The sequence below is a fragment of the Patagioenas fasciata genome, chromosome 3 (assembly GCF_037038585.1).
Source record: "Patagioenas fasciata isolate bPatFas1 chromosome 3, bPatFas1.hap1, whole genome shotgun sequence".
NCBI classification, from domain to species: Eukaryota; Metazoa; Chordata; class Aves; order Columbiformes; family Columbidae; genus Patagioenas; species Patagioenas fasciata.
Window position 1 is genome coordinate 56726367 of NC_092522.1, and position 23149 is coordinate 56749515.

At 40.0% G+C, this 23149-nt stretch overlaps 1 protein-coding gene across 1 annotated transcript; it reads left to right on the top strand.

Annotated features, from left to right (window-relative positions):
• The first annotated feature begins 1731 nt into the window (after nt 1-1731).
• Nucleotides 1732-22344, top strand: RAB32 (RAB32, member RAS oncogene family). The gene is made up of 3 exons (XM_065834582.2): nt 1732-2191; nt 18413-18690; nt 20806-22344. The coding sequence occupies exons 1-3, from the start codon at nt 1963-1965 to the stop codon at nt 20953-20955; spliced, it is 657 nt and encodes a 218-aa protein (XP_065690654.1). The 5' UTR covers nt 1732-1962; the 3' UTR covers nt 20956-22344.
• The last annotated feature ends 805 nt before the right edge of the window (nt 22345-23149 follow it).

Consider the following 23149-nt stretch of genomic DNA (forward strand, 5'->3'; position numbering starts at 1 on the left):
TTCCAATTAATGGCGTTCTTTGTTTATCTCATCTCTTGAGAGCCTGTGCTAACTTGTGATGCCCCGTTCCCCCCAAAAAAAAACAACTAATTTTTGAGTAAGTCTTCCCTTAGCTTACATTCTGACATTGTTACTTCTGCTGGAAAGTGAATGATGAGTAGAATAATTGTCTTAGTACAGCATGATAGCTTAAATTAATAAATTTAACCCTAAATCTCTTAATACAACTTTTCTCCAACAACTCTAGCTTTTTTTTTTTTTTTTTACCTTATTTTCCCAAACAGCTGTTCTCTTTACCCACTCCCATCTACATTGCATGCATCATCTTCGTGTGACATGGAAGTAAGCACACTCCGAGCCAACTGAGGAAGTCTGGATTGTTTTACTGAAGCCACTCATTTAAAGTGTAACAAAGGAATTAGTATAGGCAATAAAGTATTATAAAATCAGGAGCAACTGGTGATTGTTTGTCAGATCAGTTACCAGATGTTTTAACCACTACTTTGGTTCCCACTGGAGGCATCCCTTCAATCCTAATTGGATCTTCGCTTGGGCTCATGACTTGTACACACACACGCTGTCTAGACAGTCACGTAACATTTCCCTTCCAGAGCAGTCCCCATGCAACTCCAGCACCAAATAGCTGTGAAGGAATTTACACCATAACTGAACACTACAGCACTAAGACTGTACCACTTAGCTACACAAATCTGTCTGCTCATTGCAAGGACAGACGTCTGGGGTTGTGTTGTTTCATTTGGAGAGCATGTTAGAAAATACGTTTTTCAATTTTTTTTCCCCAGGACCTAAAATCTGCACACATGGTACTATGTGGTCCTAGGGACAGGAAATATGTTGAGTTTTATGTTATGCTGGGTTTTAACAATGTATCTGTTCATTGTCTGATGTATTTTTTTAAAACAACCTGAGAGTGATAAAAAATATTTTGCTAGATTAATTTACGAACAAGAGGGAACCAAATTTAGTTGTAGGTGTTTGATGGGAATGCTCCAGATGAGGAAGTGATTTCTTCCTTGGTTACCTGAGCCTTGCATGCATGATGGCCTGTGCTACGTCACTGCTCTTGCCTTTGCCCTTGGCCTGTTTGCAGAGGGTGAGCTCAGCACCACCCTTCCCCACTGGGCAGTTCCAGGCGTTATTGCAGGGCATGCAAGCTCAGGGAGGCAGCATGGGTGCAAACACCCTGCGCTCACAGAGCCCCAGGCTGGCTCCAGGTGGGCAAGCCAGCAAGCCCGATGATGGACAGGAGACTGTGGGTACACGTGTGCATTACTGGAGTACTCCTATTAGCAGACAACCTGATGAAGCTCTCTTTGCCCCATGAACTTCTTTGCCATAACATGCTTTGCCGAACAGCGAGGAGAAAACTGATGTTTTCAGACACTAGTGTGCTTCCGAGACTTTTCCAAGGGAAAACTTTGGTGCCATCACCAGCAAAACGAGGCAGAGGATGCCACCGGCATAAAGCTAAAACTTCCTCGGCATGAATCCCCTTTTGACGTTCAGCTCCCGCTACGGCCGCCGCCGGGTGCCCACGGGCAGCCCATCCCAGTCGGGCGAGGAACCGAAGAAGCCGAAGGGGCCCCAGGGACCCCATCCTGCCACCCCCCTCAGCCCTCCCCAGTATCCCGGAGCAGCGGGGCGGGCCAGGTCCCTCCTCCTGCCCCTCCCCGCCGCCCTCCCCCGGGGTTTTATAAGGCCGCGGAGTTTCCGCGTCCTGTGACTGCAGTCAGGTGGTTGCGGGGTTTCCCTTCTCCCTCCCTCAGTCCCACTCCGTCTTCCCCCGCTCGCCTCCCCGCCCAGCGTGGCCCGGCCCAGCTGTGGGTCGGCTGGGGAAAGTTGGAGGAAAAGTTGCCAGCTGGGGAAGTTTAGAGGCGGGAGAGCGGCAGCCCGGCCTCCCCGCCGGGCCCCGCAGCGCTCCGCTCCGCGGGAGGGCCGAGGATGGCCGGCGGGGAACGAGCGGGCTCCGGCGTGCCGGAGTGCCGGGAGCATCTGTTCAAGGTGCTGGTGATCGGGGAGCTGGGCGTCGGTAAAACCAGTATTATCAAGCGGTACGTGCACCAGCTCTTCTCCCAGCACTACCGGGCCACCATCGGGGTGGATTTCGCGCTCAAAGTTATCAACTGGGACAGCAAGACCCTGGTGCGGCTGCAGCTCTGGGATATAGCAGGTAAGGGCCGGGCGTCTCTGCAGGGTGAGATCCGAGGAGGCAGAAACCCGTGAACCTGATTGCCTTGGGTCCTTGGGGCCCGGCCTCTGCGAAGGAGAGTATATTTTGACCCTGAAGTCCATCTCTTTGTTTTTCTTCTTCCCCGTTACCTGTAACCCCTCTTGTCTGTGTTTGAAGCATAAGTTGAGGGAGTTCTTGATGTAGGAGTGAAGTTTTTGACTTTTTATAGGCTCTGTGTGTGTGCTCCTGTTAGTTGATGTTGTGGGGCTCTTGACTTGGCCCAGGATTTTTACAGCAGGCTTCAAAAAGCTGCTGTGCTTGCTGGCTCCAGGGCTCCTAGAGGGTTCTTGCTCGTACTGTTGCTCCTGACTCATTTGCCTGGGAGCTTCTGGCTTTGGTTATGAGCATGGCTTAAATTCATTCATGGTTATGGCTCCATAACACTTCTAGAGAAAATAAATATTTTTTCCAAGCACGTTGTGTTTAGTAAGCACACTTTACAAGTTAAAGTTAACTCAAATAGCTGAAATTGTCCTCAAAAGAAGTATGCTCAAACTTTGTATGTTTGGAGTTGCTTACTTAATTTAGAAGTGACTTGTGTCCATGCGATGTGGAATAATGGAATGAGACCTGTGTTATGCTTAGTTCTACATTCAAATCATGGGTTTGTGTATCAGAAAGATACTTTGAGCATATGGAAGCAGAAAAGCCTTGTTTGCATAACCAAACTACATGTCACTCCTTTCCTTTATGTAATTCAAAGCTGATCTTTAACACCTCTGTCTTAAAGGCTCCAACTGTCTACCTATCATGGTTAACTTTGCTTCTGCTGCTGTTTTGCTATGGCCTTATAAGAAGTCTGTGTCATCAACTCCTTAATCATCTCAAGTTAGTGTTGCATTTCTTGTTCTGTGTGAAGCCCTAATATTAACCTGCACCTCTCTTCATTGCTCTTCACCATGTTAAGAATATCTTCTTGAATATGAAAATGTAGACTTCATTTCAAATGCTTATGTTTAAACTTATACTAGTGGAAGATACTAGGATAACACCTGGTAATTGCTGTTTCCATGAACTCTAAGCTTTATCAAGTGGAAGCTCAGAAAAGAGGAACTGTAGCATGTGGCTGCTCTAACCCTGTGACAGACCAGCTGTGCATCAGCTTCTGGTCTTTCTGCTCTAAAGGTTATCCTAAAACACTTAAAATGCTATTCCTCAAACTGAAGAGCCTGCTTCTTACTGCTTTATGCTGAAACACACCATAGATCTTGCCTGTAGGGTAAACTAAAATATTTTCTAATTGCTGTTCTGGAGAGAAAGTAAAATATTGTCAAGCTTTCTCTTCTGATGCATTCCTTTTACAGATCAGTTTTAATTTCCTTTAAATCAATTGGCAGTATCAGTGCAAGATGCTACAACACTCTGGGTGTATTTTAGCAAGTCTGGGCTTCCAAAGATTAAAGAGGTGAGACTATCAGGATCCTGGGGTTTGGCAGCCTACAACTTCTCAGCCCTTGGTGTCTGAGACTGGGGTAGCCTGTGTGCTTTGCCAAAGCAATGCTTCAACAAGCTGTGAAGAAGCTTATCTGTAACTTTTAATGCAGTTTGGACAGAACCAGTTTACATTATGGGAAGTCCTGTCAATATACTTGTGCCTTAATTTCAAGATGCAGAAGTATTCTTCACTCTTGATTGTTGCCCTTAGTGTATGTTGGACATTGTTTGGTGAAAACTGACTTAAGAGCTGCTGATAAATCCTGGAAGTATTTTTCCTGTTTTAGTGTGGTGTGTACTTTTCTGTGAAACTCCTGACTAGTTTTTCCATAGCAAAATTGAAAAAAGGAAAATACAACTATTTTGCAATTTGTACTCCTGACTCTTATGTCTAATCTGATAGTTCAGGCCATTCTGTTTCCAAGGGGGTGGGGGTCCTTCCCCAATTGAAAAACAAGACCAAAACCAGGAGTAATCTTAGTGATTTTTTTTTTTTTTTTTTTTTAATTTATTGGGCTAGGCTTAGCCTGTGTGAGAGTAACAGTTCAGGGCTCCTACAGAACTTGACATCTTGGTTAAGCATTATTCATGAAAATAAAAGGGGTTTTGGTATCCATAAGAGTTGTTTCATGGTCTTAAAACTGCTCACGTCTTTGACCTGAGAATGTGTTCTGCAACTGTTTATGTCCATACTCATGAATATTTCTAAATATCCGAAGATATTAATAGGTTTATATATAAATTATTACTTGGAGAACCAGGTTGAAGATGGCTTCAATATAATCGTAGCATATATTGCCTAAAGGGCATTATTAAAGTGTGTAACAAAGTATCTGAGCATGTGATAGTCATTCCCTTTTAACTCATCAGTCCAACTGTCTTCTGGCTCATGTAGATGATTTTGTCTGCTGGTGCATGCAGACAGACAGCTTTAGATCTCTTGAAGAGATCTAAATCTTATGGTAAGTAATGTTACATGTGACTTCCCTGCAAGCAATATGGTGCTGGCATTCTGAATTGATTGTGATTCATTAAAAAGGCTTCTGAATTAAAACCTAACCCTTAAGCATAGTAAGGCATGTTATTTTACACTGGATCAAAGCTTGTACTTAATAGTTCATAATAAAAAGCTTTCCTCAAAGAGGGTGCTTCAATCTGTGATTCTGTACCTAAATCAATGATAACTACATGGTTAGTTCTTCAGTCATCAGCTAAAGATTATGATGCAGATACTGTGCTGGCTAGAATAAAGCATGACAATGTTACACTGTCTATACTATTTTTCTAGTGAAAATAACCTTTCTGTTGTACGGTACAAAGTAATGCAAATGCCTGCAGCAGAATCGAAAGGGAAGGAGGTGTGAAACACTGAAAGAGGAAGAAGGATACTGTTGTGCCCAGATTTGTATATTCCAGAAATACTCAGGAGTCTTACTTTTTAGACACAGATTGTAGCTTCTTGAATACTGGATATGAAAAAGCTTGGGATTAAGAAAGATCAGTCACTGTCAAATTACCTTGGTTGCAGCATCAAGTATTCTGAAAGAAGCTGAACAGGTTACGTGCATGTTCATACAGGATCAAACCTTCTAAAACTTAGCTGCCCTTAGGCATTACTCTTGTTTTTTATCTTGACATGTGGAGTTCTGATAAATCTCTCTTTCTGGATAAGTTCTGAAAGTGTTAGAACCAGGTTAACCCCTTTCATCAAAGGACATAAATAAGTGGTGAAATAAAAAGGAGATAGGAATGAGTCATTGTGGTAAAGAGATACAAAACAAGGAAATCTTAATGATAGGGAAGTGCTTTTAAAGTCTATTTCGATACACTAGGGATTGCTACTTGACAAGCATGCTGGTTTAGAGTATACTGCACTGACCACAGCATAATTTAGGAGGTGCATGTGGCATATTGATGAAACTCAGTCAACTGTCATTGAAAGAACACTTTAAGGACTTTCTGTATCATAAAAACTTTTGATCTGATCTAATAAGAGCAGCAACTGAGTCGTGTTAGCTGCTGCATTGTGATCTTGTTGGCCATCACTGTCAATCACATCAGCCTGTATGAACATGTCAGTCTCTGAAGGGCAGGGGTGGAGAAAGTCACAGATGACCACTTGAGCTTGCCTTCTCCTGAAGCATGTCATTGATGAAAACTGGTAGACAAATTTAATTTTAAAGCTTTGACTGAGAGACTGTGCATTAACTTTAGTATAAGAGCACCCTTCTTCCAAGACTTAGAAATTGCAATTTTTTTTGGTAAAAGTGATTATTAAAACTGGAGCACTGCTTTAACTGCTTACAGTTAAATGTTTACATAGCATGGCTATGAAATTGGCCAAACAGAGGAGGAAGCATTGTGCTTCAGTGTTCTAAGCATGCTTTATACAAGCTCTTGGGAGTTGAATGGTAAGACCTGTAGCATGCAAATTTGTTGTTAAACTCTTGTCTGTCTTCTTGAGAAGATCTGAACTCTAACTTGTTAAAAGTATAGCAGTCCTGAAGAGAACAGTTGAGTCAGATGAAGGATTTTGCTCAAATACAAAGTTGAGGAAGAGCTGGAATATCCCATCTTTTCTATGAAGACAAATAAGTCTTGGATATGTGAGTTGATATTAAGCTTTTAACATTTTTAGGAACTTAACTTTCTATTATCTATAGGAAGCAAAGAGAAATTGTAAGTGTGTGCAGGAAACCATGGATGGGGGAAGAGGATTTCAACTGAAATGAGCACAGGCAAAGCAAGCCAATGAGGCTGAAATGCAAACTTTCTCACTTAGATATGCGAGTGTGATGCTGCACCTAATAAATCTTAACCTTTCTTGTTCCAGTGCAATATCTCCTCTGGAAAAGTAGAGTGCTTAATGGCTGTGCACCTGCTGTGGAACATAGCTCTGTACTGTTGCCTGTTTTGGTGGCTGAGTTTCAAAGGCATTCAGGCTTTTCTAGTATGTGAGATAGTATACTTCCATGTGAAAAACCTTACAGTTTCAAGCAGCTGTGTATTTTAGATTTTCTCAGTCTGCATTTTTGCTACTGATAGGCTGCCAAGTTGTTTCTATGTACCAGGTCATTTAGCTTGTTTCTTGCATTATAGATTTTTTTTAATAGGGTTTAAAGCAAGCCTTATGTGATGTTAGTGCATCTCTGAAAGTTTGTAGGGGGCAACCAGAAAACTTCCTCCATTTTCTATACATACATATATCTGTGCCATAGTGGCACATACTTAAATAACTTTTCAGACAAGTTCCTCCTAAGTATGTAAAGCCTGGAGACAGTCTTTAAAGGTAGTCAAGGTAGTCTCGTAACAACTTGCCCTTAACCACAATGCATTTTGAAGATCAGTATAGGGATTAAAATGACAACTCCTGCAAAGAAGCTATGAAGTAATTGCTTAGCTGTGTGCCTAGTACAAGTGAGCACAGGATGGAGGCTAGAGAATCCAGGCATTACCTGCCCCCAACTGTGTTTTTCCTCACTTTTATATCTGAGTGCAATTAGGAAGGAGGAATGAAAGATGTGCACATGAATAACTGCGTCAGACGGATGGAGAACTTGGAGTTTAGAGCTTTATTTCAGAAACTGGCAAGTGATCTGAGATTATCTTGCAGTTCATGTGGTGATGGAGGTTCCAGCTGCAGCTGCCTTCCTGGGAGCACTATCATTCTGGTAACAGCTGAGGCAGGTCAGAAAACTCCCAGTGAGGGATAGAGAATCTTATGTTAAATTCAGACTGATGACAAAGTTTTGAAAGACCTGTGTCTGATTTAGGAATGTTTCCTGCTCTTACACATCAAAGCATGAATCTCATGTAAGAAATTACTTAAGGATGAAGTTGGCCAGAAGTGTGCAAGACTAACAGATAAAGCTTGAGGAAAGTAGGCCTGCTCATGTTGAAAGGCTTTGAACACTGCAGTAGAGGCAAGAAAGAACTGAAGGTGTGTTGTATGTCTCCTTCTAGAAACCACCCTTCTGTGGGAAACCTTGTGTGGGTGTCCTTGTGCTCTTCTGGAACTGCTGAGTTAGGGTTGTGAGCTTTCAGTTGAGAATGACTTGCTGTACCTGGAACTCTATAGCTAAGTATCCAAATAAGCACTGAACACGTTAAACTGGTTTCTTTTTGGTGTGTCTCCAGACATCTCTGGTTGTCAGTATGCTGCCTTATTTTTAAATTCTTCTCTTTAAGTCATTTTTAATTAAATGCTAACAAGTAAGGTATGGTTATTGGTATTGCTGATGAAGCAATTTCCTTGTCTTATCAATGGTGTGCTGAATCATTCATATTGGTGGAGGCTCTTGTGCTGAGTACCATGTAGCAACCCAAGTACTGTATATGATAGACTTTTTAAAGCCTGTGTGCTGATGGAATTCCATGAGAATATGGGAAATGTTACTGTCTTGAAGCTGGTGATGTAAGGCAGTTTAGTATGGTAGTTTTGATTATGCAAGAATGGGCTGTTCAGTTAAGTTTTGGCTAAATGGTAAATTGAGACAGATACTCTCTGAGTATTTTGGAAGTAAGCTTAGAATTTCTCCATAGGCATTTCTAGATGTCCTAAAAGAAATGAGGTTAAAGATGTGATCTTAGAAGAACATCTGATCTGGTACACGCTTAAAGTTTGCTGTATTGATCTTGAAGGTACTCTTAGTTTCTATCAACAATGGGAACCACTTTGTTGGAGCTTCTAATAACTATGGAATAGATGGAGCTTCAGCCTTATTTTCAAATAGATAAGGTTCATATATAGCAGTTGCTCAGAAGCTTTGTCTACAAGATCACAATAAAAATACTTCTGTAGCACTCTAATACAAAGCATAAAGGGTGGATGGGTGTCCATCAAATGGGTGTGTGTGGGAGCTACCTAAGATATTTAAGTTCTTATGTGTAATACAGCAGACAGGAGGAAAAATAGTATATATCACACAACATAACTAAATTTTGAGTCAAATTATAATATAAACTAGAAGCCCATGCAGTAATCCATTAACTTGCATAGATCATAAGCTTTTTTGAGGTAACTGTTGGCTGAACTCTTGCCCTTCAGGTAATTCTGACTTGAGCAGTCAGAAAGTAAGCTGGTTTGATAAGCACATTACCCTTCAGAGACAAACTGGTGCAGGCAATATTACATATATACTTTTATCTGAATGTATGGAGTTTACATGGAAGTAAATTGACCTTTATCAACTCTACTTACATCAGTTTGGCAGAGTCTTGGTGTCTTTACCGTATTTGCATCTCCACTTTACCTCTTATCAGCTTGGTTTTCTTTATGTGCACTCAAGGACAGGGAGTGACTGAAGTGCATATGCACAAGTTTGGGATTGGAAGGGACCTCAAAAGATCATCTAGTCCAATCCCCCTGCTGGAGCAGGAACGCCTAGGTGAGGTCGCACAGGAATGTGTCCAGGCGGGCTTTGAATGTCTCCAGGGAAGGAGACTCCACAACCTCCCTGGGCAGCCTGTTCCAGTGCTCTGTCACCCTCACTGAGAAGAAGTTTTTTCTCAAATTTAAGTGGAACCTCTTGTGTTCCAGCTTGATCCCATTACTCCTTGTCCTGTCATTGGTTGTCACTGAGAAGAGCCTGACTCCATTCTCATGGCACTCACCCTTTATATATTTATAAACATTAATAAGGTCACCCCTCAGTCTCCTCCAAACTAAAGAGACCCAGCTCCCTCAGCCTTTCTTCATAAGGGAGGTGCTCCACTCCCTTAATCAATATGAATTGGCAAGTGGTGTGAGGTAGTTGTTCTAAACTGGTTACCTGTATTATGAAATGCAAGAAAGAAAATAATCTGCTCTGCCTGGTTCCACAAAGGGCTCCAACATGCTGTATAAGATAAGATTCTTCCCTTCAGTAGTGAGCAAGGCCACTGGGATTCAGTCTCACAGCTGTTGGAAATAACTTCCTTGAATTCCAGTGGTAACCATTGCCTTGCCTTTGTAAACTGTTCCCTCCAAATACTCACTTCAGAAGTTCTGAAGTGTGTGAAGTGCCATGTCAGAGGAAGTGATTTGCAGTGAGGGAATTTGTTTTCATATGAAAGCATAAGAATAACTCTTGTGATATTCTTGCAGGTACTAAAACTGGCATGACTACCAGCAAGCACTGACTACAAAGCACAACATAATTCTCAAGCTACTTGTGGCAGAATGCTAGATGTTCAAAGTTCTGCTCTGACTATGGAGACACAAAACAAGGGTAGATGGGGTGGTAGGATTACACTTTGAAAAATGATGGGATTTCAGGGGTTTATAGAGCTTGTATAGAAATAAATATCTTGACTCCGAATAGAGAAAGCACAGCAAACTTGCAATAGCATTGGCTTCTAGATTAGTAGCAAATGAAAAGCAGTTTTCCTTATTGTATGGATTTTAGCAGCTTTTCAAATAACAAATTAAAAAGCAACTTCTGAGTGTTGCTACAGGCAGTTTATGGAACTTATTCTTTAAATGCACCCAGACTAGAGTCCTGGGTAAAGTGGCAGCTATTTGATGCAAAATTTGAACCACACAATGTGCCATGACACATTGGCCATTTTAGAGATTAACATTTTTTCAGTCTCATGATAAAGTTGTTCTTGGGACAAACTGACTTTAGAATTGTTCTCCTGTGTGCTGTGCAATGCTGTGGTGCCATGCAGCATCATTGTTGAATGCATAGTACAGCTTTGGCTGTACGACAGTGCACCAAAGGAGATGAATTAGAGGGTGTCAGGCACAAAAATTGCTTAACTCTGACAGATGACTTGTTTAAGTGTAGTTAAAGCAATGTAGGAAATACTAGTTCATGCTGTTGCTGACACTAATTGGACTATGTCAACTTTTTTTGAATACTAATGCAAGGAAAGTTTTTCAATGTATGCTGCATTTGACAGCTAATTAGAAATCATTTAGCTTGGTTGAACTCTACTTCTTGGGGGATGGGAATCTAGTGCTTAGTCAGGCACTTCCTATCTTATTTTGCTGTTTATCACAGAGGCAAGCAAAACATGAAACTTTCTTATACAAACATGACAGTCTTAGTTCTACATAGGATACATTTGATGCTGGACAAAGCCAGTCGAATCCTAAGTGCATGGTATTGCCTCTAAACTTGTTAAAGTGAAGACAGTATGCTGTTAAAGTAAGTTTAGACAATCTTAAGTCATTAGCTTAGCCAAAGGCTACAGGCAGCAATGAAAAGTTTCAGTTTTGCTGTAATATTCCTCATGAGAGCTCTGCAATTGTTTGAGGAAGACTTCCTATCTTTGCAAAAGAGAATGGTGTGCCTTTTCAGTCTATTAGGATGATGGATGTGGTCAGTGTTCCTGATGGAAATCAGGTGTCTAACTTCTGAGCTTTTGCAGTTTCACTGGTACTGAACAGGACTGTCCTGCTTTAGAATAAAGTATAACTATAGCAAACAGTGAATGGAAAGACTACTCACTGATGTTGAAAATTCAGGTAACTAACAAACTTATGTGTAGAAACTGGCTTTGTTGTGCAATGAAACTTTAGAGCAAACTACTTCCTACCATTTCAGAATGAAATAGTGACTTCTAAGAACATGTGAAAACACTTTGTTATGGTCTAGACAAAGTACTGCTGCACCTGAACTGATGCTCTTCAGTGGCTCTAAAATGACTACAGAGTATCTTGTACAGACCATATATATAGATAGTATACTATGGATGTCAGGTCTTGTGACAGTTTTGCTCAACAGAACTGCTTCAACTGTACCCTACCACTGCTCAATGTTGACATAACCAGAGGACCAAAGGTTATTTCCTATGGTAAAGTGGGAGTCAGTTGAATAGGGATTAACTGGCTTGTTACTTTTTTTGCTAAAGACTGTTCTTCTGAAGGGGCTGGGAAGAGATCTATCCAGTGGTTGGTTGACTTTCCCACACTATGCTTAGTAAGAAGGGACAGTAGCAATTCACTTAATCATCCAAGACTGCTGCTGTCTGTTAGAAACTGTAAGAGCTGCAGTTGGTGAAACAGTTTCTAGTACTGTCTAACACAGGAAGAAACAATGTTCCTGTACTTCTTGCTTTTTAACCTCTGTGTTTTTCACCAGAACCACAAATAGCAAATATTACTTCCACTATGGTGGAGAATAAAAGACAGGCTAGATGTGCTTTTTTTAAACTCTTACAGGTTTCTAATATCTGCTAGAGCTGCTAGTATAGTCTAACACCTCTGGTTTAAACACTTGGCAACTTTACACTAATAGCTTAAGTGGGTGAGAATGAGGAGTGGAGAGACACCTGGCACTGACTGTCTTGGGGGTCTGTCTACTCTTGTTCTACAGCTGCTACCAATGTGAAAAAGCAGGTAGGCACACTTGAGCATGTCCTGTAATATTGATAGTGGTTTGGTTAACCTACTTCTTCCTAAATAACAGACTCAATCTAATTGGGTAAGACAGTTCTGGGACAAGCTGTGCTGGTTTGGCAAGAGGGGGGAATGCTGTCAGCAGTGGTAGCTTACCAGTGGCATATTCCTATATCTGTCTAAAAAGGAGCCTGAGTTGGTTCACACCTGACCCAAGTAGCACTACAGTGTATATCATGTGTCTGGAGAACTCGGAGATGCATGCTCAGGGCAATTCTGGATATTTGCTGTATTGTGCCAAACATCCAGCTGTAGGGCCAATGGGCATCCAAAGTGTAGTCTTCCTGCCTGTGGCTCCTAAAGGGCCTAGGAGTTTTGACAGGGACAGTGATTTTTACTCAGTGAAAGGATTGGGCTGCATGGCCAGCCATTTTGGATGGTGCTTTAGCTTAAATATATCACACTGAATGACAGGAACTTTAAGAGATTGAATTGTAAATAAGGAGCTGCCACTCAGATGCTCCTTGATGTTAGTATGTGAAAACCTGATCCTAGAAATTCAGGGAGTTAAAGAAAATCTTGTTGTAAAGCAGCACAACTGGAGCAGGGAAGAAAGTGCTCATTAGGTTAGGATTCCCAGGGCAAAAGCATGACTTGAGAAGAAGGGGTTTCACAGTTGAATTGTCTTTTTTTTCTGGTCTAAAAGCACAAATATCTCATGGTCCAGGAAGTTGTCTGAAACAAGTAACTTGTGGAGTTTTGCACTGAAGTCTAAATAGTGGCACTGCTTGCACACTGTGTGGCTAATAGGGTAGTTAATAGCAGGGACCTAAGTGTCATGGTGTTAGCAGTTAAGTTAGTCTGGTTGTCATTAATGACCCTTCTTGAATTTTGGTATGACTAATATTGACTATTAGTGGTCATGGTAAGTAGTTCATCTGAGAACCCTTCTCATGATGGAAGAGGAATATTCAAGTGTTCTGAGACTAAAACTGATTTATTATAATAATTCACTATAGCTTAAGAAGCATCCTGTGATGCATGAGTTCACTACAATATACAGTACTTGTTGTAGAAAAGCAGAATAACAAACACACTAGCAGGATGCCACTTCTATGTATTTTGAACTCTCTTAATTTGATTCACTAGGTCTCTCGATAATTTTCTTTACTACTGGCATATTGCTCGATAGCTTTTTGGTTTTGTTTTATAGATTAGACTCAACCTGTGTAGTATATTTCTTTTTTCTGTTGAACTTAAACTGCCTTTTAAACTAAACAAACACTGAGTTTCAGCATTCTGAAGGACAATGTTAGCAAGAGCTTCTTAGGTTTATTAATAAACTGAGGACTTTTGCTATTTATCAAACTCGACAACTCTATTTGGTTCAGGGAAAAACTGCAAAACTTCAACATGGTGGTCTTCTAATTAGCAGCAAACAGCATTGGAATAAAACTCTTCTGCCAGTTGTGCATTCACTATGCATCTGTAATATAAGAGTATTTGATGTGGAACTGTCAAACTTGTTAAAATCAAATTTTAAGCTCTGGACAACCATTAAGCTGATTAACCTGTCAAAGATGACTTGAACTATGACCAACAGGAGAAACTTTGTTCTGTCATTCTTTCAGTTGTCAGGCTTCTATAACTCTGGTTCATCTTTCTCTTCCTTGTTGATGCACTTTTTGAAGGATGTCAAAACTGCTGGTCTCATCTGAAAGAAGCTAGAGTTTGTCCAGTTGTCTATCAGTACTCCTGATGAGATGTTAAGGGTTTAAATGGACCAAACAACTCTGACTTCTGAGTTGTGCAGCTTCAGAATAGACTAAGCTTAGACTTTTTTTTTTTACAAAGTAGGGGAACTCATGCTTACTGTTAGTATTGACAGAATTTACCTGCACAGCAAAAAAGCATTAGTTGGGGAAGCTTCTTCATTGTACTCTCCTCAAGTAGGTTTCTGTTAGTTCATATAAACTACATATGAAGACTTCTATGTGTGTTAAGTAGTCTGGGAGATGGAACCTTGACTCAATATCATGTATATCCAGCAGTCATTTGTACATTTCACTTGCTTTTTTCTAGCTTCAGTTCCCATCATGTACGGCTGTTCAGGAGCAAAAAATAACGTATGTGTGTAGGGTAACTCCTGCTAAGTAAAAGCAAGAGCTACCACAATAAGTCACACTGCTTTGATAAACATGACTCTCTTGTTCATTCCTTGCACTGTGAAGGATTGCTGTAGAAACTCTTTAGAATGTACTTCAAGGCAAGTCTGGCAGTGTCTGAATCTTATCTTTGTTCTTACTTCACTGCGAAAGATAAAGCTTCTAATGTCAGACTCAGCTATAATTTTTTTCATATTGTCTTTAATTTATGGTTTACTCCTTTTACATTGTAAATGGGAAGCAATAATAGCTCCCAAGCTCTGATACAGTTTCAGAGTAAATTCCTGTGGTGCTGCTGTAGGGAACTGTATTAGTTCTTGATGCATGACATTATGCAAGTATTTCATTAATGTTGTTGCAATTACTGGAAAATATGGTGACAGTACGTGCTGAGTCATGTAGGTGTGAAAACTTTGTGGTTAGAGAATGGAGAACTTTGCATTGCATGCAGCCACTTTCATACCCCCAAACAAGACCTCTTGTCCCCATGTCTGCCCCATAGCTTAGCTCCTCATCTATACCTGAACCCCTGAAGCACGGAGAAAGGATAATGTCATGGTACCGTCAGATTTATGTCAAGGCACTAGAACTACCAGGATGATTATTCCTTTGTCCTTTTCCATATTATTGTAGTAAGCAAGTTATTTTCCTGTCTTCTTCCTTCTATGATTGTATACACTGGAGACTTTAAGTCTAGTTTTATCTGATCATTTTTAGCCCTTTTACCCTCTGGAGGTATGATCTACTTTTGGTATGGCTCAACACTATTATCACACATGATGAAATGACTACAGCAAAAATACTGCTGGACATAGGAAAGGGAGTGACAAATCCCTGGCTAAACTGAGCATGGCAAAAATTGAGTCAATTTAGTTTTAATAACCTAAATAAATAATGATGCTCACACTCCAAACTTTGGAGAAAGTGTGTTCTACACTTCGCTTCTTCTGCATGAGTGTTTTTGCAAGCACTAAAGCACTTGCAAACTCCTGTTAAATTTTCAAAAGGCTGTCTAGAATGCTCTGCATCCCTTACAAGAAGCTCAGCCTAAAACATATGCGTCTTCAGTAATAAGAGGATTGTACTGGAAGTCTATTCAGTTTATACTGAATTATCTTCCTGCCTTATGCAATATATTTTTTTACCACAATAAAACTCTTACCTCTTAGGCAGGCCATGTGTTATTGCTTCTTTCTTCTGTGGAATAAAAAGCATATACCCATCCTCGTTAGACCTCCAGACAGGATAGAAAAGCAGTAATAAGCTGGTGTACAGGTCAGTTTTATTGTTGGTGGATGTGAATTCTAGAGATGAAAGCAGCTCTGTAATAAAATCTTTTTGGCATTTAGGCTGCTTTAGAAAAGGGCAGCAATTGTACTGGAGTGTATTTGACCTATTAAAAGGCATTAATCTGTAATACTACAGTGGTGTTGAGCTTGTGTGTGTTTTTTAACAGCAAGGAGTATAAAATCTTCCAAATGTAAATCTTAAATCTAATAAGTAAAGGTAGAAGCTTTTATGCTGATATGCATGTCAGTTGTCTACTTTAACCCAAATGTAAATTACAGAAGAATATGTATTAAGGTTTTTTCAATTCTACAACTTCTACTATAAGGGCAAAGATTTCAGATTCTTTCAATAAAGCCAGACAGAAATAATACTAGAATGGTTGTTCTAGACAGCTGAAGTGCATGCTTTCGAAGTGACTGCTGTAGAGTACAAAGTAAAGTACAGTTCTGTGCAGACCTTGAGATTTTACAGTGTTTTGTGGGCCTGTCCTACAGTGTGAAGGGATATACTGCCTGAGCTGGACACAACACTCAGGCTTTTAGCTCAGTTGGAGGTGTTCCTGTGTAACATGAATTGGCTGGTGAGACTGACAGCTAAACAAATGAGGAAGCTGAGAAGGAGCTCTGCATAGCTTCTGTGGTGCCTTATGCAGTCACTGGCTTAATATACCTAATTTTGACCCTGTGCAGCTCTACTGAAAAAACAAAACAGAACCAAAAAAAAAAAAAAAAAAAAACCAAAACAAACAAAAAACAACAACAAAACAACACAACCTAAAGGTAAATATTTTTAGATGCAGTATACTTGATCTGCAGGAGTAGTAAAAGCCTTCTGGCCAAATGTTTTCCTGCTGGTATTTGATTAATGAAAATAGTGTGCACCTGGTACTACAATTTACAGTAAGGCTGTACCAAGCACACCTTTTAGACATAAGAATTCAGCCTGGAAAGGCCTAGGCAGACAATGTGAGTTACTTGTATACAAGTTCTGTGCACAATTAGGAGACTTGTGGTTGACTTGTGTCAGCCTCTTCCAGTGACATAGTCACTGAGGTACAGGTTAATGTCTGACTTGTTGGCCATAGACTACGTGGCATGCTGCTTTAGAACTTAAGTTTTGAATATGGAGGAAAGAGCTTTCCTCTTACAAGTTGCTTGTTCTCACACAGGGGTTAATGAACTGGTAGTGAAGAAACTAGTGTGTAATTTCCATTCCTCAGAATATGCTGGCTAGTGACACTGGTTTATGCAGTGTCATACTTTAAAGTTGAACAGACAGAAAAGTCCACTTTATAGAGCTTTATAATTCTCTGGAACTTCAGTGTATTTGCTGCTGCTTTCCAGCAATTCTACTAGCTGCTTAGTTAACCTTTTCTGAAAATGTCTATTGGGAGTGAGCTAATCAGTACACTGAAGTACTGACATTAAAATGGGGCAACTGAGCTAGAAAAGCATGCTGCTGAACAGGATCCTGTGTTATTTCACCTAGTGAATTTCTGTCTCTTTCCAAGAAGATGATAGTACCCAGTTCTTGCAACTGTTCTTGCTTATCAAAGGCAGACTTGAATGTTTATAAGCAGAGGATAACTATGTTATGGGGGTTCTGCAGAACAAATCTTGTGAGTGGCTGAGGGAACTAAGGTTGTTTAGCCTGGAGAAAAGGAGGCTGAAGGGAGACCTTATTGCTATCTACAACTACCTGAAACAAGCTTGTAGCATGGAGGGTGTTGGTTTCTTCTCCCAAGTAACAACTGATAGGATGAGAGGAAGTGGCCTCAAGTTGCACCAGGGAAGGTTCTGATTGGATATTAGGAAAAAAATGTTCACAGAAAGGGTTATCAAGCATTGGAACAGGTGCCCAGGGAAGTGTTGGAATCACCATCCCTGAAAGTGTTCAAAAGGTGTATAGACGAGGTTCTTAGGGACATGGTTTAGTGCTGAAGTTATAATTGGATTTGATGATCTTGAGGGTGTCTTCCAACTGAAATGATTCTATGATTGTATCTTCCAATTGAAATTCTTACTTTATTTTAAAACTGCATATGCACTAAATGCTAGAACTGAAGGGATGTAAAACTGTAAAACTGAACAATAAAGTACAGGGGCTACTTTTCCCAATGAAGACTTCTGAACAAAGCAGAAAGCTACTTTAGTAGCTGAAACTTCCCAAGCAGCATGCTTGCATTTGATGCTGCTATGTCTACTCCAGTACAAACACAGCATCATGGTCTGACTTTCCAAACAGAAGAATAAATGAACTGCCACTAATTCTACATTTTGAGTACACTGACTACAGTAGTTGTACTTAATAAGAAAAAGGCTTTTGTTGACTATACTCACTGACCATTGGTTTTCCTCTTGATTTTTGTTTGTTTCATCTTGAATTTAAAAGAGGAAGTCAAAGATAACAGGTTTAGCTAGAACTGTTAAACTATCTCATTTTGGGCTTGTCCCTGAGGAGGAAAAAAAAAAAAAATCTGTAATACAGGTGACTTCTGAAGATGCTGTGATGACTTTTAGCCCTGGAGCTTGTAGAACTGTTTTCCAGGAAGCCCTTGTTGCTCACCCTCCAGAAAAGTCTAAGTATGCTTACGTCTCTAGCTGATGTGATGAGATTTAAATCTTACAGAAGCTTTTCTGAGGAAAGAATTTGTGTATAACTATGTTGGTAGTGGTTTTAGGCATGACTTCTCAAAGAGCACTACTCAAATAAGTTTAAAATAATCAAAGTGGTGGTTGGAATTGCAAACTGCTTTTAGCATCTGACTCGTATGATACATGGAATGGCTTTTACAATGATATAACATAGGATAGAAGAGAATGTTGTGTGAACTAGATGACTAGACGAATGTTAAATTTGTATGTATTAATCTGGTACAGAAGCCCATTTACACTGACTACAATTCATGTTTAAATAAGTGTACTTTCCTACTGTCCTCTCTTTCAGGCCAGGAGCGCTTTGGAAATATGACTAGAGTATACTACAAAGAGGCAGTTGGTGCTTTTGTGGTCTTTGATGTCACAAGAGGCTCCACTTTTGAGGCTGTTTCAAAATGGAAGCATGATTTGGACAGTAAAGTACTACTTCCTAATGGCAGCCCCATCCCTGCTGTTCTTCTTGCAAACAAGTGTGACCAAAAGAAAGATGGCAGCCAGAATCCCTCTCAAATGGACCAGTTCTGCAGAGAAGGTGGCTTTGTTGGATGGTTTGAAACTTCTGCTAAGGTGAGCATAAAGAGGAAACATTTTAACTGTAAGTATTGGCATAAGAGTGGATGAATATAGTCATGTGGGGAAGAAAATCCTCACGTATACAAAGTGACAGTCAAGTCTCCAGTGCTCAGCAAAAGCTTTTAGACTTGTAGCTTGATTTAGATTTTAACTGCATCTTAAATCAGAAAATTTGGTTAACTGAGTTCTATAAACTTTTTTCCTTGCACATGTCAGCTAAAGCTAAAACAAATAGCTACTTTGTTCAAACATAATTATGAGTAACTTAATCTATTATACAGTTTTAGTCTACAGACTTGGTCAATGCACAGATAAGCTTGTGGTAACTTAGTTGGAAGTTGAAAATCCTTGAAACTCAATTGATCCTTAAAATGAAAGATTCTTCCAGATGAAGACGATGTTTGACAGACCAAATTGCTGGTCTGGTTTATAACTCCTTTATATGGTAAGCTAAACCTCGAAGTCCCCCTTTTCCCTTGGCTTGCCTGCTTCCATTAATTGTTGCTGATGAACTGGCACAAAGTGATGTTTAGACAACTGTTAAAGAAAAGTCTGTAGGAATAATATGATAAGAAACAAAGTAACAAGCCTCTTCCTGATTACTTTAAAATAAGAAAGGTAAACAGTGACAGGAATTAGGTAAATTAGCTAATAATTTGTTTGCATTTGGAAAATAATTCCCAAACCCACCTGTCACTAGAAGCTCACATTTAAAGGCTCTTTATACTCAAAAAGAATACCAAGATTCTGCTTTGGTTTGTCTTCTCTGAAGCTTTACTGTCCATAACACTGGTACATCAACATGAGTTAAAAACCAAGTAACATTGGAAAAAAAACTAATGTAGAAATGTAGTAACAGCTTGCATTTTAGGTAGCATTTAAGACATGACAATGTAAATTCAGGTTCGTGGTGCAGAGAAGAGTCTAGGCAATATTAGTCCTAGTTCAGTTACGAATTAACTTGTTTAGGACTCTGAAGAGGTAGCTGAAATAGCTTAGCAAAAACTCAGGACAGCTTTCTTGTTTTCTAAGCATAAGAAATTGTTTATGGTTTTAGGTTCTGCCCACTTAAATATCCTGATAATCTGCTTTTGCCTTTCTGCTGGAACTGGTCATTGAATCTTCAGTCTAGTAAGCAGTAGTAGAGGTCCCACTCCCTGTGGGTTAGGTAAAATAGGCAAAAGAGCTGCAGAGAGTATAAATATTAATAGAAATACCTTGTTAATATCTGTATACCAAAATGAGGAGAATCCTTCTCTGAGCGGGGAAAAGTACCTATCTTCAAACTGCCAGAAACAGTTTGTGGCTGACAGCCACAGGCTTGTGAAGTGCAGTAGCAATGGGTCAAATGTTCTCATAATCTAACCTTGCTCATGCAGAATTTAGAGCTACAATTATGGAGCAGAAGAGTGTGCTGGGGTGGTATTTCCCTCAGAACCAAAGGCAAGTGATTCCAGATGTGGCAACCCTGTGACAAGCTAGCAGGTGGCCCAGCCAGCTGAAAGCTGTGGCCAAAGGCTCTTTGACATTGGCCAGCTTGGCCCCTTAGTAACTAAGATATGCTGATGAAATACAGCTCTAGGTATCCTACATGCACACCTGCTTTAGGGTATATGTTAAAGTACTTGTCAAAGCATGCACAAGAAAATGTAGTGTGCCTAGATGAGGCACTCTGATTTAGCTTGGGTTTTAAGGCTGACAAAACAGGTCCTTTTACATAAGTACATGTATCCAAACTGCAGCAAAAGAACAAAAGAAGCCCCAAAAGGTAGAATGCTAGTTTGGACAGTGTGATTGCCTGTTGTGCATTTCTGCATTAGGAAATACTTTAGCATTAGTGAGTCTTCTAAATGCAGGTGACATATAACCCCCAACTGCGTGCCTCATTAGAATTGAAGTAACCTATTTGTAACCTGGGCGAATAACTTTGTCTCAAACCTTTCTGGTAACTTTTTTGACAAACAAGTGTATGAGTGATAACCTGATGCGTCTAAGCTGTTTGTCATGCTGATGAGACTGTAGAAGAATTTTTGTATTTGGCCAGCTTGTAATAGGAATGTGTGACTATTTCAAAAAAATGACTGACTTCTTTACTTTCAACATTTTTAGGACAACATCAACATAGATGAAGCTGCCCGATTTTTGGTGGAAAACATCCTTGCCAACTATAAAACCTTTCCTAATGAAGAGAATGATGTGGGGAAACCAAAACTGGACCTTGACCCATTGAAAGCAGAAAGCAAATCACAATGCTGCTAATGTTCCCACTGTTCAGTAAATGTGATGAGATGAGCAGCAAGACTGTTCCTTAAATCAGATTGCTGCTATTGTGCTGCATTGTGACCATCCATATGGGCTGTCTGGTGTTATCAGTATAGGTGATTCTTGTGGGTGTTTACATATTCTTGTTTAGCATAAAACTGAGTATCTTGTGAGCTATCGCTCTACTTGCTTGAGTGGCTGCTTCTGAGTCTGATTAGTGTCTTCTTACTTGAGAACATAAGGTAGTGTTTACACTCTAAAAAGGAACAAAGATGACATTCAATGTCTAGGTTGCTTCTGGGACATATGCTACATTCCAAATAGGACTCACTTATCATGGTTTTAGCTGAATAGGCACTTGCACCTTTACAGTAAGCTTTTCCTTTGTCACCAGTGGTGTCCCGCTTGAGGTTGATGTCTTACCTACACACTTGTCCCTATTTATTATTTCTTACCGTGAGGGTCTGTCTCACTGCTAGTTCTCCTGGATCAAGACATTCCAGAAATCTTGAGGGGGCCAATGACAGATTGGAAGGTATCTTTCCTAGTGAGTTCACTAGGACTGAGTGAAGTAATGGCTTTTTACCACTGAGTAAGAGTGAGATGGGAAAATGATTGTACTTAACAGGCAAGAGGCAAGGTTGTAGAAATACTAATAAAAATGCATCTCCAGCCTTTGAATGCAGAATATTTTCAGCTAATACACATGACACCCATTAATTACTACAGTTGTGCTGCTGGCACATAGTCATAGCAACCTCACCCATATTCAAATCCAGATATAGACATGCAATAACTTTTTCATGCACTAACACTGAAAACTTTATCAAGAATGCAAGAAAATATCTTTCTGTGATAATTAACTTGCTGATTTTTCCTTCTGTCTTGAATTGGTTCTGCATATCATAAAGGAGGAGAGAGGTCTTGAAGGAAATAAGAAACCTCTAAGTTCTTCAATCTCAGAACAGTGCTGCACTCTTCTGACTACTTGGAGCTGGTGAACTGGCTTACCAGTTTGTAATTCTGTATACTGCAATGCCTATGGTTCCTTGTTATAACTCGTATGTATTTCTGGCAGCAAATGAAGATCAAAAGGATTAGAGATATTTCATGGTTCTTGAATACATTCTGGAACTCTAGCTCTGCTTGGCTGAAAGGCTTTGAAGCTCCTCTTTATTTTAAGGATTTCTTCTGTCCTGATACCTCATTGCTACTGACTTCAGAAGTCTTATGTTGTTCTGATGGTGTTGATGTTTACTTAAACATCAGCATGAAGTATGTGCCATATTGGATATACTTTAATCTGTATTGAGATTTCCTAGGCTTTTTTTTTTCTAAAGAGTAATGTACTTTTAAAGAGACAAATAAATATATTTGGGCATCTTATGTATGTTGTTTGTGTATGCTTTTGAGAACACGCATCTCCACATTCTGTGTCCCACCCTGTACACAAATGCTTTCATTGACATCTGAAAACAACTTCTAGCAGCTACTATGTTAAAGGCTTTTTAAAAATTGTCACAGTAGGTCTTGGCATAAGCTAAAACTGGGTTTAACTAGCTTAGGATAATAGGATAATTTAGATAGACTTCCTAAGAACCTTCTAAGCCAAGATGTTTCTCCAAGCAAGGTCATACTACATTGCTCAGGCTTTCATGTGGTCTGGTCTTAAAACTTCAACAATGGAGACTGTATGGCCCTGGGAAAGTTGTTTCAATGATTGACTGTACTCGTGGGAGTTTATAATATCTGAACTTCTCCAGCCTCAACTTATGTCCATGGTGTCTCATTGTCCAACCATCACCACTGTGAAGAATGTCCGTTAGTCTTATGCAGATATATTAGACTTAAAGCTTGTTTGATACTATGTGTTTTTTTGAAAGCCTGTAGCACTTCAGAAGGGAAGCTGCACCCCATCCATGTTCCTTGCTTGCTGGCTTGTTAGAGTTCTTAACCTTTCTAGCTAACCTGGGACTACCGTGATTTTCCAATTTAGTCACTTGCAGAACAACTTCATTTAGACTGTAAACTCACTTTTAATAAGCTGTTTAATCCCCAGTGTACTCCTTTTCCAACTTCAATCATAGCTGCACAAATCCAGTAACTAGCCAGCGCAACATGTGCGTAGCCGTTGTATTTGCTTTTTGACTAGATTAAAACATGATAAATCTTGATGACCAAACAAAATGCA

Bases quoted from the DNA above. Each gene is read 5' to 3' on its own strand.
- RAB32 (XM_065834582.2), top strand. From the start codon at position 1,963: ATGGCCGGCGGGGAACGAGCGGGCTCCGGCGTGCCGGAGTGCCGGGAG. The intron at 2,192-18,412 runs GTAAGGGCCGGG...CCTCTCTTTCAG, and splicing joins GCAGCTCTGGGATATAGCAG to GCCAGGAGCGCTTTGGAAAT. The intron at 18,691-20,805 runs GTGAGCATAAAG...CAACATTTTTAG, and splicing joins GGTTTGAAACTTCTGCTAAG to GACAACATCAACATAGATGA.